Source organism: Aphidius gifuensis, linkage group LG2, assembly GCF_014905175.1.
Source record: "Aphidius gifuensis isolate YNYX2018 linkage group LG2, ASM1490517v1, whole genome shotgun sequence".
Lineage (NCBI taxonomy): Eukaryota > Metazoa > Arthropoda > Insecta > Hymenoptera > Braconidae > Aphidius > Aphidius gifuensis.
The window spans coordinates 29,856,992-29,875,322 of NC_057789.1; the positions used below are offsets into that span (position 1 = coordinate 29,856,992).

The following is an 18,331-nucleotide window of genomic DNA, read 5'->3' on the forward strand; positions in this document are numbered from 1 at the left end:
ACCTTGTTATCATTTATTTCTCCAAAAGACCATGTTGAAATCTGATTTGTGACCTTATATTTTTTTACCAAGTTTTTTTCTAACTGTAATTTATGTGATCTTTTAAACTGACTCATTTTCTATTTCAAAATATTCAAAATATTATATTAAAAAAGGTCTAGTTTTTTTATTTAGATCAATTCAGATATTTCACTGCAACACACTGGCAGTCACTCGTCTCGTAAGTCCACGTGAGTATTGTGACACTCGTGAGTCTTTCTACTGTATCTCTGCCGGTTTTTCAATGACCGTTCTAGAAGTGTGTATAAATAATACCGACAATAAGCTCATTGAGATAAAAAATAATACAAAGAATATTAGTCAGAAGAATTTCCTGTACATCTCTGGAATATCATCAATAGCACCAGAAGCTTTTGAAAACTCGATGCAATAAAATTGATTACATAATGTTTACTGCTTGTAAATATAAAATATTAAAAATAAAAATAAATAAATAAATAAAATTGCTATGGAAAAGTAATTAAATTAATTAAATATTTAATGAGAATAATTATTTATATTTAATTGTTTTTATTAAATTGAATTGAATACAGCATACTTTAATGTACAAAAAAAATATTTTTTTAATATTTATCATAAAAATATTTATTATTTCAAATAACAATTGTTAAAAAAAAAAAAAATTTTTTTAAATTTATTTATTTTTTTATTATACATTGAAAAAAGTAAATAAATATTATTATTCTATATTTGTTGAAGCAGTATCAACTGACTTACTATTACTATTAAAAAATTTTTTTTTACTCAATTTTTTGCATGGAAATTTGTCAAACAATAATTTTCTAGTTTCACCCATGCAAACAAAAAAAATAAATATATAAATCCCTACAAATGTCATGAAAATTTCAAAAAAAATAACAACTTTATTATTTTTGTCTGAAAATAGACTTCTGCATACAATAGAAAAAGATTCAAATAGCCAAATGATTCCCATTAAAATTGACAATTTAAGTGCAACAATCCTTTGAAAAAAATAAATAAAAATAAATAAATAAATCGTTATTATAAAATAATAAATAAATAAACATACCAGTAATTTTTTTTATTACGTCCATTGTCATTTTGATTACGTGATGATATATTTTTTCTGATTTTTCGAGTAACCACAAGTGTCTTGATATAAAAAATGAAATTAAAAATTATTAGCAAAGACATTGGACCATTATAAAAAGCAATATGATTCCTAGTATTTCCTGTTGAAATATCAAAAAATTGAATTAATATTTGATACATTTTTTTAATTAGATAAATGATGATTTTTAACTTACTAGTCAACCAGCAATGTGAACGACTAAATCCAGGTCTTAAATATTCTGGCAATCCATCAGCAAATTCCATTATTGTCACAATCATTGTCATGATCAAAGCACATCCCCATGCAATCAGTGAATAAATATAAAATGTCATTTTGTCATCGACAAAACCACCCTTTCCTGCAGGCAAATTACTCCTTTGAAATTAAATATTTATATAAATAATATTAACAAATAATTCAGGAAACTTTATTTAAAAAAAAAAAAAAACTTTCTTACTTAATTGTGTGCCAAATATCATAGCTTATAACATTTGACCAAAATAAACTTGCAAAAATTGAGTAGTAACAAATCAAGCCTTGTAAATAAAAATAAAAATTTAAAAAAAAAAAATAAATAAATATTATTAATTAATTAATTAAAATTATTACCTGCAATTGGACAAATGCAATTTTTAGTTTCAATCATATCAAGTTGAATAAAAATAAATATTGAAAAAAAAATTAAAAGACAAATAAGATAATGAATTAAAAGAATTGATCCACGATTATTTCTTAATTCAGATATAGAAATATAAATAATAATTGTTATTATTAAAAAAAAAAGAGAAGCTATTTCACAAATAGCATTAACAGTATTCCATGTAAGTGTTGATTTTTTTTTATAAATATTATTGTTTATTAGTGAATTATTCTCAGTTTTATTTTTACTAGTTGATAATTCAATTGTTTTTAATTTATCTTCAAAAGTTTTATTATTATTATTATTATTAATTTTTATCTCATTTTCAGTAGTAATTATTTTTGTTGTCTCCAATTTTTCTTTAATTGTTTCATTATTATTATTATTATTATTAATTTTTATCTCAGTTTTATTTTCACTAATAATTATTCCACCTGTCCACAGTTTTTCTATAAACGTTTCACTGTCATTTTTAGTTGTAGTGATAATTGTTTCAGTTGTCTCGAGATTTTTTTCAAATGTTTTATTATTATTAATTGGTTCATTGTTTTGTGGAAATACAGGATTATCGTTGTACATGCCGAATCTCGTAGTAATTAAATTTGAGGTTTTATTTTTATTTGCTGATTCATTTTTGTGAGATGTTGTTATTGGTTGTTTTTCAACTGTGGTAGTCTCTTGGATTTTATAATCATCATTTTTATTAGTTATTTGATTTTGTTCAATGCCTTCTAATTTTTTTTCTTTTGTTGAATTGGTTTTTTCTTCAATCTATAAATTTATACATTTTAAAAAAAATATAATTACAAATTTTATCTTGTTAATTTTAATCAAAATATTATTTACGTTTAGCGGTGGTCCAAAAAATTCATCGATTGCAGCATCAATTTCGTCTGTTGTTGTATAGTTCTACAATTAACAATATATTTAAATTTTATGTAAAGAAAAATAAACACATTTATATAATTATAAATAAATATTCTATAAAATTTATAAAAGATAATTCAATAAATTATTAAACAAACAAAATAGCTGATTGGATTTTTATGTCGTTAGAAAATTAGTAGATAAAAAAAAAAAAATCATTTAAAACTGATAGTATATAGGTATAGAAAAATCAACAAATTATAGTTAAAATAATTTTTTTTAATTAATAAAAATTTATTCTAAGCATAAATAATAACAATATTTATTATTATTAATTATTTTAAATATTGAAAAATATTTTAATTTATTTTAATAAACTTTTGTTTAATTAAATATTTTTTATTAAATAATATACATTACCTCGTCACTGTTGGAATAAAAAATTTGGCAATTAACAAAACACATAGAAGCAATAAAATACCAACTTGTAAAATTAATATTCATCTTGTTGTATTTTTTTTTTTTTTTTAATTTCTAATTATGTCAAATTTAAACTATTTATTTTTTAATAATATATACTAAATAATGTCTTTACTGTCTGGTTCAAGCAAGCCACTAAACTATCACTACGAAAAAATTAAAAATAAAATTGATTAGACATTTTGGTAACGACTAGTCATCAACTAAATATATATATATATATATTTTTTTTTTTTACAAAGGCCTGATAAGAACTGCCCACCACGATTAAGTTAAAAATAATAATTTTTTCTTTTCACCTATGATTTTCAGTTGATTATTTTTTTGAATTTATATTCTTCGGGTAGAAGGTATATATTATTTTTTAAACACTTAAAAAAAAAAAAATCTTATCAAAGATGAATACATTTTTTTATATATTTACAATACATTTGTTTTTTATTTTTTTACAGCTCGAAATTATTAATGTCATTTGAATCGAAATCATTGACAAAAAGTTTTCGATTTCCATGTTTACATATATCTGAATATTAAAATTATATTTTTATTTGAATTTTTATTAATTAATTATTTGATTAATTATTTAAAAAAAATAAAAATAAAAAGCTTGAAATATTTATAGTTTTAATTAGGATATTAATTAATAATTATTTAAAATAATTACAACTTACTCGAGATAAAAAGAAAAATATAATAAATCACTTCTTATAGGGTTGGTGGTCTAAAATGATCACTTGTTTTTTTTAATGTAAAATTTTGTTTTTTTTTTTTTTTTTTGACCTGAATAAAAGTTTCAGTTTTGTTAATTAGAAAAAAAAAAAAAATTTTATTAAAAAAACCAAGTGCTCATTTTAGACACCCTGTTCATTTTAGACTATTATCTCTATATGTGGAATATGTATACTAATTTCACATATAGGGATAGTGGTCTAAAATGAAATGAGTATGAAACTTCATTCATTATTCAAAAAAATGAAGACACCATTAAAAATACTTTAATATTCACACAAAATTGTTTGAAAAATACAAAAACAGTGTAACCTGCCCATTCTGCTGAAGTCTGTCCATCAATCAGCTATTAGCTATGAACATATAGAAAAATTTCATTTACAAAAAGTTACTGACATGAAAATTACCAGTTCCTAAGTAAAAAATTCTACTAATTATCATGCATTCTTTTTTTTTTTTTTTAATAAATCAACCTGTATTTAAATTTCTATATAGGCAAGCACAAAAAAAATTCAATTTAGATCAATAATATAATCAAAATGTTAAATTAAATATAATAATTTTTTTTCAACCCTGGTAAAAATGATTTCTCCGATTTTCTTCGCATTACTCCGATTTTCTCCGATATTTTTCCGTTTTCCTCCGATATCAAAAAGAAAATCGGAGAAATCATTTTCACCAAGGAATATTTTTCATGTTGGTTGTTCACCATAATTTTTCTATTGAAAATCAAATTAATCAAAATTAAAAATATATTAATTTTTTTGATGTTTTGTTTTTAATTTATAAATTTATTGTAAAATTAATTTAAAAAAAAAAAAAAGGCAACTACTTATTGTTCTCCAGCATTTGTCGAAAAACAAATAATTATTAAATTTAAATTACTATATGAAATTCTTTAATATATTTACAATATATTTATTTTTTATTTTTTCACAGCTCGAAATGATTAATGTCATTTGAATCGAAATCATTTACAAGAAGTTTTCGATTCCCATGTTTATATCTAAAATATTAATATAATATTTTTATTTAAATTTTTGCTAATTAATTAACTGACTAATTATTTGAAAAAAATAAAAATAAAAAGCTTGAAATATTTATAGTTTTAATTAGGATATTAATTAATAATTATTCAAAATAATTACACCTCACTTGAGATAAAATGAAAAATAAAATAAAACACTTCTTATACAGGGTAGGGTGGATGTAGGGTGGATGGTCTAAAATTAACAGGGTGTCTAAAATGAGCACTTGTTTTTTTTTAATGTAAAATTTTGTTTTTTTTTTTCATTCGAAAAAAAGTTTTAGCTATTATTTACATATAGCTTAAACTGTCTATTTTTTTGTTAATGAGAAAAAAAAAAAAAATTTCATTAAAAAAACCAAGTGCTCATTTTAAACACCCTGTTTATTTTAGACCACTATCCCCAATTATATATGATATCATTTGCGGTCTATGTATGAAGCTTTCAACTGATTATGCAACTGCTCTCCTTCACATGGACGAGCATGGTTCTTTAGTATGCACATGGTGTACTGGGACACAAGGAAATGAAGAAAATATGGAAGAGCATTAAATAATACATACAGGCATCACCATACCTTCTAAAAAAATGTCATGCTAAAAAAGTTGCTGATTTTGGATTACCAGTTACTACAAGTTAAATAAAAAAGCCTACTGATCATGTATTCGTATTTTTTTTTTTTATAAATCAACATTTATATATAATCAAAATGTTAAAATAAATATAACAATTTTTTTCAACCCTGGTGAAAATGATTTCTCCGATTTTCTCCGATATTTTTCCGTTTTTCTCCGATATCAAGAAGAAAATCGGAGAAATCATGTTCACCAAGGAATATTTTTCATGTTGGTTGTTTATCTTAATTATTCTATTAAAAATTAAATTAATCAAAATTAAAAATATGTTAATTTTTTTGATGTTTTGTTTTTAATTTATAAATTTATTGTAAAATTAATTTAAAAAAAAAAAAAGGCAACTACTTGTTGTTCTCCAGCATTTATCGAAAAACAAACAATTATTAAATTTAAATAACTATTAAATTCTTTTATATATATTTACAATATATTTTATTTATTTTTTTTACAGCTCGAAATTATTAATGTCATTTGAATCGAAATCATTTACAAGAAGTTCTCGATTTCCATGTTTATATCTGAAATATTAAAATTATATTTTTATTTAAATTTTTTGCTAATTAATTAAATACCTATTTAAAATAATTTCAACTTACTCGAGATATCTTTTCCATATCATAAGACCCACATAACCAAATGAAGAAACGATTGCAAATAAAATTGCAACAAGCATTGCAATTACACCAGGATGTGTAGATTTTTTATTTGTTGAATTATTTAAATTATCATTTTTTAAAATCATTTGTTCACGTGTTTCAGTTATTTGCAAAGTTTTTTCATCAGCTGTTGGTTTTCTTCTTGTTGATATTCTCATTGTTGTTTGTTCAATCATATTTGCAAGTATTTTAACATCTAAAATACATTAATAATTATTTTCCATTATAGTAATAATTTATTTTTTTTAAATATTAAATTCAGCATTTACCTGAATTTGATTTCATAATTGATAAATTTTTTTCTCTAAAATCAGTAACATTATACTCGTGATTTAATTTTTCTTGTATTTCTGGTGAATAATTTAAAATACTTTTAACAACTACAGGATCAGTTGGGAATAATTTTGGTGGTAAAGTATCATTTTTTAAATATTTAATTTCCATTGATTTTGGTGCAACTAAAATATTAAAAAATCATTAACAATTTTCATTCAAAATAAATTTAATTAAATAAATAAAAGTATCAACAAACCTGTAGAATTTTTCATAATTAATTCAGCTTTATTTTTAGAATCATCAGCAACATCATCATCATCTTTTGGATGAACAAATGATTTTTCTAAATCTTCCAACTCTGTTGAAATTTTTTTAATGCCCAATCCATCATCATTTTTATCAATAATTATATTTTTATTTTTTTCATCTATATGTCCATTTAAATTTATTAATTTTTTTTGCCTGAGGGATGATAAATCAATATCTACATGATCATTTTCATTATGAGTTAATATTTTTTCTTGCTGATTTGTACTCCATGAAACACCATCAACTAAAATAATTAAAAATAAATTAAAAATATTTAACAAAGATCAATTTAAACTTGAAAAAGAATTTTTTTATTTTATTTTTTTTCACACCACGTGCCTTGATGTTCCAATACCGGTTTTTTGAGATCACATAAGGTGAAAGTAGACTGCAGTAACTATTCATCTTATTTTTTTTAATTTTGCAAAATTTAAATTTATTAATATTTATTAAAAATATTTAAATAGATCAAAAAGAAAGCTAGAAATTTTCACAAAAAAAAAAAAGTTTTTATATTTTTTAAAGTCAATATTTTATAGAAAGTATTTATTATTTTTATTATTTTATTATTAATATATTTTTGTTGTAAAATATTTAAATTTCTAGCTGAATATGTTTCTTTTTTTTTTTACTTTATTTGACCCACTGACATTGTCAATAAATTCCAAGCCTACTCTAACTTCAATTTTAATTTTATAAATAATATTCCAAGCACGATTTATTATTCTCAATTTATATCATCATTTAGTCATATTAATTTGTATAATTGCTAGGAAAAAAAATAAATAAAATTATAGAAATTATATTAACTTACCAAATAAAAAAATAGATAATAGTACTGTTAATGAAATCCAACTGGAATTCATGATGATGATGGTGACTCAGTGTTGTCACTTTTTTAGATGAAATATTTTTCTTTATATACTTGATGAATTTTGTTATTTCGACTTATTTTATCATCTTGGCTATCGTAAGATTAGAGTCTAGAAAAAAATAGATAAAAAATTTATTATCAAACTTTTTTTTTTTTGCTTAAAACTATCTTTAAAATTGCCAAATATTTATTTGATTTATTATAAATTATATTTTTTTTAATGTTTAATATTTAATAATGTATTATTTATTTTTTAAATTATATTTTTGTTGGGTTGAATATGAAAAAAAAATAAAATTACAGCAAGGAATCCGTAAAAGTGTTTTTAGAAAATTTAAAAATGTTACTCTCATTGGATTACAATTTATTATTATTATTATATGATTTTAATTTAATAAAAGTAATGTTAAATAAACTTAAAAAAATATTTATATTTAAACTTGGAATATTAAAAACAAGAAAAATATTGTAAAATTTTAACTGATAAATTGTTTTATATAATTAAAGTTAAAAAAAATATTTAAACAATAAATTTTGTTATTAATTTTAATAAAATTTAAATAGTTTATTATTCTAATTTAATTGAGAAAAAATATATCTATATATACTTTTAAATTCATGATGAAAAAAAAATAAAAATAAAAAAAAATTATTTGTATAAATAAAATTAAACCACAGGAATTTTATTTAAAAATGAAACAAAAAAAAAAAAAAAATATAAGAATAAATATTTGCGAGATGTTGTCACGTTGATAGACGCCGAGTTACTGAACATTCTGCTGGTTCTGCTATACTCAAAGTTCACATATACACATAAAAAATTGAGCTGAAATATTACAGAAAAAAAAATTTACAAAAAAAGGATCAAATAAAAAAGTAAATAAAAATGCATATGCATTTAAAAGAGATCATATTTTAACGAGGATATATATATTTTTTTTTTTTTTAAATATTTCGAAATAAAATGAGAGAAATTTTCAAGTATTTCGAATGCATTTCGATATTTCTATTAAATCTTTTGTCGAATTTCTATCGAAATAAATTCATCAAAATATTAACTACAATTATTTAAGAGAAAAAAAAAATTACAACAATCATTTGTTGTGTGAAATAAATCTATTAATAATACTGATTAATTTTATGTATTTCTTTTTTCTTTTTAAATTTGTGTCAAGTCATAAAAAGTCATCGGTAAATTCTTGTGATAACAGGTGAGTCTGCAATTTGCGTCATCGTCAATGTTTTCTACAAAAAAAAAAATATTAAATCACCAAGAATAAAACAGAAAACACCCAAGTGTACTATGACTAATTTAAAATTAAAAAAAAAAAAGGAGATGATTCATATAAAATTAACAAATTAATTAACAGATGAAAAAAATATTTTTAAATAATTTTTAAACTTTTATTTATCATCAATTAAAATGATAACATTAATATAACATTTCTATAATATATTAACTTTAGGAAGACACAAAAAACAATCAACAAACTGTTATATAAATTATTTGAAAAAAAATTAATTATTTATAAAGGCACTCTGTGTATATTTGTAAACTTTTAATTTGAAAAAGAAAAAAATTAATTTTTCAAGCTATTGTTTTATTTATAAATTATCACATTAATTATTGCAATGAATTTTTTCATCGATAAATATACTATGTTATGTACAAAACAAAGAAATACTATTAAATTGATTGTTATTATGAAAAAAAAAATAGAAAAATAATAAATTTTGTTAGGTAATTATTAATTTTTTCTTTGTGCAATTATTGCCATCCATATTTTGAGTTCAACACCGCCTCGTAGATTGAGTCTACGTAAATCATCACGAGTAATATGAAGTAGTACATCATCAAGTGTGTATTCTTCATAAATAAACTAAAAAAAAAAATAGAAAAATTAATTAATTCATATTTAAATATTCAAGAGATCAATTAATAAAGTAATTACTTTTTCAATTGTTGCATCATCAATAGAAAGTCCTTGAAGCCATTGTACAAGTTTACAGTCATTTTTTTTGTTTGTTGAATTATGATCAGTAACACTTATTTGTGGAACAAGTGGTGCTTGAGAAGCCCTTGTATTGCTGCATCTGGAAAAAAAAAAAAAAACCACACAGACATCAAAAAACAACGCCAAGAAAAATAAATAATATTAAAAAATATTCTTGGCTATAGTAAAAGAAAAATAATAAAAAAGAATCGAGATATTTTATGACTTGAAGAAGCAGAGACTAATAAAAAATGAAGAAAAATAATAAACAAGTCAGTAAAGTCAGTAAAGAAATAAAAAATATTTGCAATAAAAACTTACCCTGATTTTTGGTTTGTAAATTTTTCATTAATATCTTGACAAAATTGATTTAATATTTCTATTTGTTTTTTTTGTTCATCAATAATTTGTATAATAATATTATTAAAAATTTTTTGTCCATCAACAAGTTCTTGTAATAATTTATTATTATCAATTTTTAAATTTCCAATTTGTTCTTTATACTCATGCCAATATTTTTGATCAATTAATTTATGTGATTTGATTGAATTAATTGTTGATACACCAGAAGTTGAACCATCTTCATTAATTTGTGAATTATTATTTGTTTGTCTGTCTTGTTCAATAAGACCAGCACCAAGTTCTGGTGATAAAACAGTTATTGCTGTTTGTACAGCATTTCTAACTAAATTATCAAGTGCAAACATCCAATGTGGTTTAATATTATGTAAACGTAAAACTTCATTAACAGCTGTTTGAAATAAATATATTGCTAAATGTAAATGATTAATTGTTGTTGAATTAAAATCTAGCTCATCTTTTAATAATTTAAATGATATTATTATTGATTCATGATTATGATCAGATATATAATCACGTATTCCTCTCATTAATTTTTCAAGATGTGACATATTTAATAATGTTATACCAACATCTTGATGTATATTACGTAGCCAAACTTGACATATTTTTGATTCATCTTGACTAAGTACACGTGTTAATGTCATACGACGTTGACTATCTTTTTTTAATAAATAAAAACCTTCTTGATCGTCAATTAATTTTTGTTCTGTTTGACTATTTAATTCAACTTCTGGTGATAATAAACCACCTGATGAACTACGACGTGTCATTGAACAACATCCAGTATCTGTTTCACTTGTATCAATTGATGGACTACTACCAATTGTGCTGTTGACATAAAATATTATTCAATTGTTATTATTTTATTACTTTTTTCAACAAATTAATTTATTATAAGCAAAATACTTGGCAAGCTAAAAATTATCACACATGTCACAATTAAATAATCTACTCATTTAAATATTTTTAATGTTTTAATTGTAAAAAAGCAAAATGATAGTAGCTAAAAGTTTTATTTCGAATTAGTACATTTTGTAGGAAAAGTGTAGTAAATTGATTACTATACCTGTTGAAAGATAAAGAAGAATTTGGCATACTGATTGGTGACAGTAGATGAGCTGGACTTCGATCTCTCAATTTTCCTGATTTTTTCAATGATCCGCTATGCATACTACTACACTTAGCCAGTATTTAATTTATTTTTTAAATGTACTATTTTAAATGATTTTAATTGTTTTAAATTTAAAAAAAATATTACAAATAGATAATAGATTTATATTTGAATTAAGTCATGCTAATGATAAAAATGCTTATTTTTTAATTTTAAAAGCACTATACAATATATATATTTTGCATGATTAAATAATTTTAAAGCCATGACAATGCATTAGCTAAATGATAAATCATTCAATTCTAAAATAATTATACTAATTTACACAAGTATTTATTGATAAATAAAATAATAAAATTTACCTGTCATCTGATTGTGATGCTTGGATTCCTGATGCACTTGTAGCTTGATTATTTGCTTTATCGTATTTTCCAAGACGTTCAATACGTTCACCGGGTACTGATACACTTCTACTAAAATCCGGTGGTGCTGCAAGTCGTGAATTTTTTTTTTTTCTGTAATATGATAATTTGCATGATTGCATGAAACAAAAAAATTCCATATAAATTTTAATAAGTATATAAAAAAAAATAATTATACTGACTCAGTTAAAAATGGATCCTCTAAAAGTTCAGATGCAGATGATCTTACATCAGGATCAGGTTCAAAGCAACGTAGTATAAAATTTTTAGCACGTTCTGATAATTCTGATGGAATTTCTGGATGAATTTTATAATAGCCAACCTAATTTTAATTATAAATAATTATAATTATTGTTTTTAATTTATAATATTATTAATTTACCTTAAAAACAGCAGCTTGTGGTGAACCAAGTTCAATAAATGGCGGTTTTCCAGTAGCCATTTCAACAATTGTACAACCTAATGACCAAATATCAGCCTAAAAATAAATACAAAAATAAATATAAAAATAAAAATAAAAATGTAAACAAATAAATTACCGGAGCTCCATAACCACGTTGTCCTTTGTCAATAACTTCTGGTGCCATGTATTGTAATGTACCAGTAAATGTTTCAGTACAAGGACACAAACCAGCCAGTCTTTTTGACATACCAAAATCAGATATTTTAACAACACCACTATAGGTATTAACCAAAACATTATCACCTGTAAATAAATAAATAAATAAACAAAAATAATATTGACAAAATAAATTTTAATTATACCTTTAATATCACGATGAACAATTTTTTGATCATGAAGATATTTAAGTCCTTCAAGAATTTGTTTAGTATAATATGATATTGTTGATTCATTTTCTTTAAGTGGTCCCCATTTTGATCTCAACAATGCTGATAAACTACCACCAGGTACTTGTTCCATGAAAATTTTAAAAAATCCATCTTCTGATACTGAGCCAAGATACTGTACAATATTTCTATGTCTAAGTTGACTGTGTAGTTGTATCTCTTCGTGAAGTGGCTGTACATCACCAAGATTACGTTCACGTATTTCTTTAACAGCAATTCTAACTTGTGTATTTAAATCTCTTGCTGCATAAACAACACCATATGTACCTTTACCCAATATAATTTTTTTATTTTGATCATCTAATTCATATTCATATTTCATTCTATCATCAGTCATATATGCATCTAAATCAGTAACCATACCCTCTTGATCAGCTGTCATTTCAAGTACTAAATCATAAAATTTTTGACGACATTGTATTGATGGAAAAAACATTTGAAAATCATCAGAATTTTCATGTACATATAAAAATAAACATCTTTCATCACGTTTATATAAACTAACACTTCTAATCATATTTGCTGTAAATAACCAATCATGTACTTGTTTACAATTATTTTTTAAATTATCTAAACATAAATTCCATATTTTAATTGATTTTTCATCAGCACCAAGATTAACATTAACATAACTTGGCATTAATATTTTTGTTGGTTCAAGTACTAATATTGGAAATCTAATACTATCATCAATCATTGTTTTAGTTGCCTCAACAAAATAATCCATCCAAAAACTAAATACTTTTTCTTCAGGTGTTGGATCATTATCATCATTTTTTTTTCTAAATCTATCAATTAATGATATATTACCAATTGTTGATTTAAGATACCAATTTGGTGGTTTTAATTTAAACATACATTCAGATGCTTGTATTGCTTTTGTATAATCTTCAGCAAGTACACTTATTTCAAAAAATGTTGCAACATCCCAGTATTCTTTTAAACTTGATAAACTACCTTTTTTACCAATTAAATTATTTAAAACCATACCAATATGTTGTAGCTCTTCACTTTTTGAAAATTCATTACCAGCAATAACAAGTAGAGTGGCTAAATTAACACCAGCATATTCATTTGGCTGTACATCAAAACCTTTTCTATACCAGTGTATTGCATTCTTCAAACTTTCTTTATCAGTATGACGACTTTCAACAAATTGATCTTTATATATTCTACCACATAAACATAACATATCAGGTACATGATTTTCTTTTTTTTCAAGTGCTTTTTCAATAACACGAACAGCACGTTCACGATCACCATCTTTATTTCTTCTACTTAATGCAAAACCATATAAATAACATATCATTGGTGTATTTATATAATTTTTATGATTTTGTATTGTACGTAAATCATCAACTAATTGCACCATTGCATCATAGCCTTGTATTTCACGAAATGATATCAACATATTTAATATAACTTCACCAGATAATACATTTGGATCATCAAGACGTATTCTCATGTTATTTAGCACTTTTGCTAGCTCTTCACCACTATATAATTCACGTGCTTTACGTAAATCAGATAAAAATTTTTCTTTCATATGAGCTTTTGATTGTACTTCAACATCTTGAAATATTTTTTTTAATTTTAATGTTAAACTTTGTTTAATATCATTGTTGTCATCATTGTTATTATTTGTACGTTGTGCAGCTGTTGTTGTTGTTGTTGTTGCTGTCGTTGTTGTTGATGTTGCTGTTGTTGTTGATATATTTGTTGTAACACAATTACCACAATCCAGTAATTTGTATGAGACAAATGTGTAGCTACCACATGATAATTTAAGTCTAATTGTTGCTTCATTGTCAATGTCATTGTATAATAATATATTTTCTTTCATACCAAAACTTTCACGTACACCAAGATGATAAAATAGGGCTGATTGTTGTAACTGTATACTCAAATCAACAACAGCAATATCAGCATTGTAAAATGTATCCAGTACATTTGTTTCACCAAAATCTAATTTTTCAAATTGTACGTAATTTAATGTTGCATTTATTAATAAACATGCTTGTTTGATATCTTCCAGGGCACGTTTACGTTGATATTGATTTTCATTTTGTTGAAGATCAATTATACAGACAACTTGAATTTTTTGCTTTACAGGTATTGTTGTGTTACATGATACATCACTGTGAGTACCAATGCTGTCTGTACTTGATACACCATCAAGAGCATTTGTATGTACTGTTAAAACTAGAATAAAAAATTAGACATTAATAGAGTTTATTTGTTATTTTTTAATTTTATAAAAAACATACCAGATACATCTTGAGTATCACCACAAGTTGATGGCATTGTTCTCGAATATTTCCACAATAAATTTAACAATCCAAATGAGATCCACAAGATCGAAATATAAAAATCAATATTTTTCAAGGACAATTTACCTAATTAATTAACAAACAAACAAATGACATTTTTAAAAATTAATGTTAAAAGAATTATCAATTTTTTGGAGTAAAAAACAACTTACAAATATTATTTTTATGAAATTTTTCATCAACAACAGGGTCAATTTATTCCACATGTTTTTTATTTTTTAATTTATTATTTTTTATATTTTAAATACCAATCATTATTATCCAATTAATAACACAATATTATTCATTATTAAAATTATTATAAATCAATTAATTAATCACTACTAAATTGATTATGATTTTTGTGTTTTTTTTTTTTTGCTCTTTTTTTTACGTCAATTAATTTGTGTGTGTATTTTTATACTCTCAAATTCCACGTACGACGTTATGTGAATTTCATCATGACGACAGCTTCACCGGATATTTTTTTTAATTTATAATTTTATTTTCTGATCTCCTGCTAAACGTCACAATATTTTTTTATTATTTATTTTTTTTTTTTCCATTTCAAGCAGAGATTGTGTCGCCATCTTCTGTTGTCATATTGTTAAAAAAATAACAACACACACACATGATTTTTATATACATATATATGTAAAGAGAGAGTCGTGTGTGCGTGTATGTGTTCTCTCTCTCTCATAAAGTGTTTTATTATTTTTTTTTTATATTATTATTTTTTATACTAATTGAAATAAAAAAAAAAAAAATGACCCAGTGTATGTTGGCATAAACACAATATTATTTAGTAAACAAATAGATAAATTAAAAAATAATAAATAAACAATTGTTGTGTATTAAATAAATAGAATAAAAAAAAATAAAAAAATTACTTGTTCATAATAATATATGAAATAAACAATATATTGTCGAGGGAAAAAAAATTTGATGGTTAGCTTTGTTATGAATAGAAAAGACAGTTGAGAATATATTGTTGTTGTTGTTGTTGTTGATATAAAAAAATATAAATGTAGATATAATTTATATTATGATTGTGCTAATCTGTGATGATAATTATTATTGTGTTGATGATGTTGATAATGTCGAGTTACAATTGTTTTGTTGGTGCTGATTACAGGCATGTTTAAAAATCATGGCGTCAAAAGAAACCGCTCATTTATTAACAATTGTTTTTTTTGTGTAATAAAATATGATTAATTAGTTTATATTAATTGTGATAAATGAAGATGAAAAGAAATAAAATCGATATGATAAATGCAACAGTTGAATCTTACTTGAAACGTCGTCGTTATCAGGTAAATTATTTCGATAAATTTTGCTCCAATTTTTTAATGATGATGATGATGATTAAGTTAATTTGTTTTTGGTTTTTTAGGAAATTGATTTGTTTAGAAAAAATGAACGTATTGGTAGTAGAACAAGTGAAGAAATGACATTAACTGCTAAAGCTGAGAGTGCAACTGCTAGAGATAATTCAATAATATTTACAGCAATAACAAATGATGTTGTTGCTGCTGATCAAGCTTACCAAAGGTTAAAAAATTGGATAAATTCAATGAATGATGAAAAGCTTAAAATTCAATTTCAAAGTTTACTATATCCAGTATTTTGTCATCTTTATTTAGAAATGTTACATGCTGGTAATCCTCAAGCAGCAATACAATTTTTAAAATCATATCAAAATGATTTTTTAACAGATACAGAACGTGATTTTATTGAAGAATTATCAAGTGTATTTTCAATTCAAGATATTGAACTAAGACCACTTGTTAATGCATTTAGAACACGTAAATATAAAGTTGATATGTCTGATGATGCACATTTATGTTTACAAAAATATTTAACAAAACATGGACATATTATTATTATACAAATTATAAATATACATATAACAATTATTAAAAAAATTGATATTAATCCAATTGATGATGATAATTGTGATAAAAATATTCGTAATGATTTATTTATCAATGGACATGTTGAACAAGTATCTGGTACTGGTGTTGATCGTGAAATGCGTGAATTACAAGAAGCAATTAGATTGATTAGAAATAATTCCTATCAACCATTAAGAGTATTTACTGTTAATAATGCAACTGAAAAGTATGTTATTCTTATTTTATACTTTATAATCTTTAGTTATAATTGATTATTATTATTATTTATTTTTTACAGTGCTAGTTGTGCAAAAATAACACCAAATATGGATAAATTAATAGCTGGTTTTAGTACATCTGAAATACGTATTTGGGGTATAGGTGACACAGTTTTAATGAATCCAAAATTACGTGCATGTTCAATAAAATTATCATGTGATTTACCAACAACAAGTAGATCATCAACATATGATGATAATATTATTACTACTACTCATGATGATGATGATGATGCTGCTGCTGCTGCTGATACTGATAATGATAATGATAATGATAATGAAACTGAAGAATCTGGTGCAATTATATTACGTGGTCATACTGATATTATTCATGATATGAAATTTATTGCTGATTCAGAAGTTTTAATTTCAGTATCAAGTGATAAAGATATGAGAGCTTGGCGTTTAAATGATTATTCTTGTGCAGCTGTTTACAAGTAATACTAAATCAAATTATATTAATAATATTAACAAGGCAAACATCTTGGCATTGATTTATAAAATTTATTTGTGTTTTTTATAGTGGTCACAACTATCCAATTTGGTGTATGGATACTAGTGTATTTGATTTATATATTGCGACTGGATCACATGATAAAACAGCCAAGTTATGGTCACTGGATAGAAAATTTCCACTTAGAGTATTTGCTGGACATTTTTTGGATGTTAATGTAAATATCTAATTCAATAATATCATGTATTAATTAATTTTTTTTATATTAATTTTAAATTTATAATTACAGTGTATTAAATTTCATCCAAATGCTCGTTATTTGGCAACTGGTTCAGCTGATAAATCAATTAGATTATGGAATAAAGATGATGGTAATATGTTAAGAGTTTATGTTGGTGCACAATCAACAATTTATAGTTTAGCATTTAGTCCTGATGGAAAATATTTGGCAGCAGCTGGTAATTTTATTAAATTAATATTTATTTTGTTTGTTTATTTGTTTATTAATTTAATTGTTATTCAAGGTGATGACAAATCAATATCAATATGGGATTTATCAACAAATGCTATTTTAACTGAGCTCAAAGGGCATCAAGATACTGTTATGAATTTAGACTGGAGTCATGATGGACAATATATTGCAAGTGCTAGTATTGATGGTGTTGTTAGATTATGGTCATCACAAAAATACATCAACAGTGGGTTAGTTAATTTAATTAATTTGCCTAATTAAGTATTAAAAAATATTTTCAATAATTTAATATTTATTTTATTTTGTTTTATTTGTTTTAGTGGCATTACAAATTCAACTGGCGATGTAGAAATTCCCCAAGTGTTTACAACAAATTGCTCAAGTATCTTGTCTCTTCAATATCACAAAAAAAATAATTCTCTTGTGTGTATAGGAACAGTGTAGAAATAATAAATAAATAAAAACATCAATTTGCTAACAAGACTGATATTAAAAAGAAAAATAATAATCATCAATTAATTAATTTTAAAAAATATATCCAGTGATGAGTGAATT

The 18,331-nt window shown here is 23.2% G+C and overlaps 3 protein-coding genes across 4 annotated transcripts; 1 reads left to right on the forward strand and 2 right to left on the reverse strand.

The window, feature by feature from the left end:
* Positions 1 to 5,803: 5,803 nt before the first annotated feature.
* Positions 5,804 to 8,378, reverse strand: LOC122850287. The gene is made up of 6 exons (XM_044149445.1): positions 8,238 to 8,378; positions 7,570 to 7,738; positions 6,703 to 6,999; positions 6,440 to 6,628; positions 6,111 to 6,366; positions 5,804 to 6,032 (listed from the first exon to the last, which is right to left on the reverse strand). The coding sequence occupies exons 2-6, from the start codon at positions 7,619 to 7,621 to the stop codon at positions 5,960 to 5,962; spliced, it is 867 nt and encodes a 288-aa protein (XP_044005380.1). The 5' UTR covers positions 7,622 to 7,738; positions 8,238 to 8,378; the 3' UTR covers positions 5,804 to 5,959.
* An 869-nt stretch (positions 8,379 to 9,247) lies between these two features.
* LOC122850232 (mitogen-activated protein kinase kinase kinase 15) lies at positions 9,248 to 15,150 on the reverse strand. 2 transcript variants are annotated; one of them, XM_044149331.1, is made up of 11 exons: positions 14,851 to 15,150; positions 14,636 to 14,764; positions 12,285 to 14,570; positions 12,059 to 12,225; positions 11,902 to 11,997; positions 11,702 to 11,841; positions 11,460 to 11,612; positions 11,053 to 11,160; positions 9,945 to 10,814; positions 9,582 to 9,723; positions 9,248 to 9,509 (listed from the first exon to the last, which is right to left on the reverse strand). In XM_044149331.1, the coding sequence occupies exons 2-11, from the start codon at positions 14,670 to 14,672 to the stop codon at positions 9,378 to 9,380; spliced, it is 4,131 nt and encodes a 1,376-aa protein (XP_044005266.1). In that variant the 5' UTR covers positions 14,673 to 14,764; positions 14,851 to 15,150; the 3' UTR covers positions 9,248 to 9,377. The 2 variants fall into 2 exon arrangements, with proteins under 2 accessions (XP_044005266.1, XP_044005267.1); XM_044149332.1 differs by lacking the exon at positions 11,053 to 11,160.
* A 236-nt stretch (positions 15,151 to 15,386) lies between these two features.
* On the forward strand, positions 15,387 to 18,220 carry LOC122850256 (TAF5-like RNA polymerase II p300/CBP-associated factor-associated factor 65 kDa subunit 5L). The gene is made up of 7 exons (XM_044149384.1): positions 15,387 to 15,990; positions 16,071 to 16,798; positions 16,871 to 17,287; positions 17,374 to 17,521; positions 17,594 to 17,762; positions 17,829 to 18,006; positions 18,097 to 18,220. The coding sequence occupies exons 1-7, from the start codon at positions 15,916 to 15,918 to the stop codon at positions 18,218 to 18,220; spliced, it is 1,839 nt and encodes a 612-aa protein (XP_044005319.1). The 5' UTR covers positions 15,387 to 15,915.
* The last annotated feature ends 111 nt before the right edge of the window (positions 18,221 to 18,331 follow it).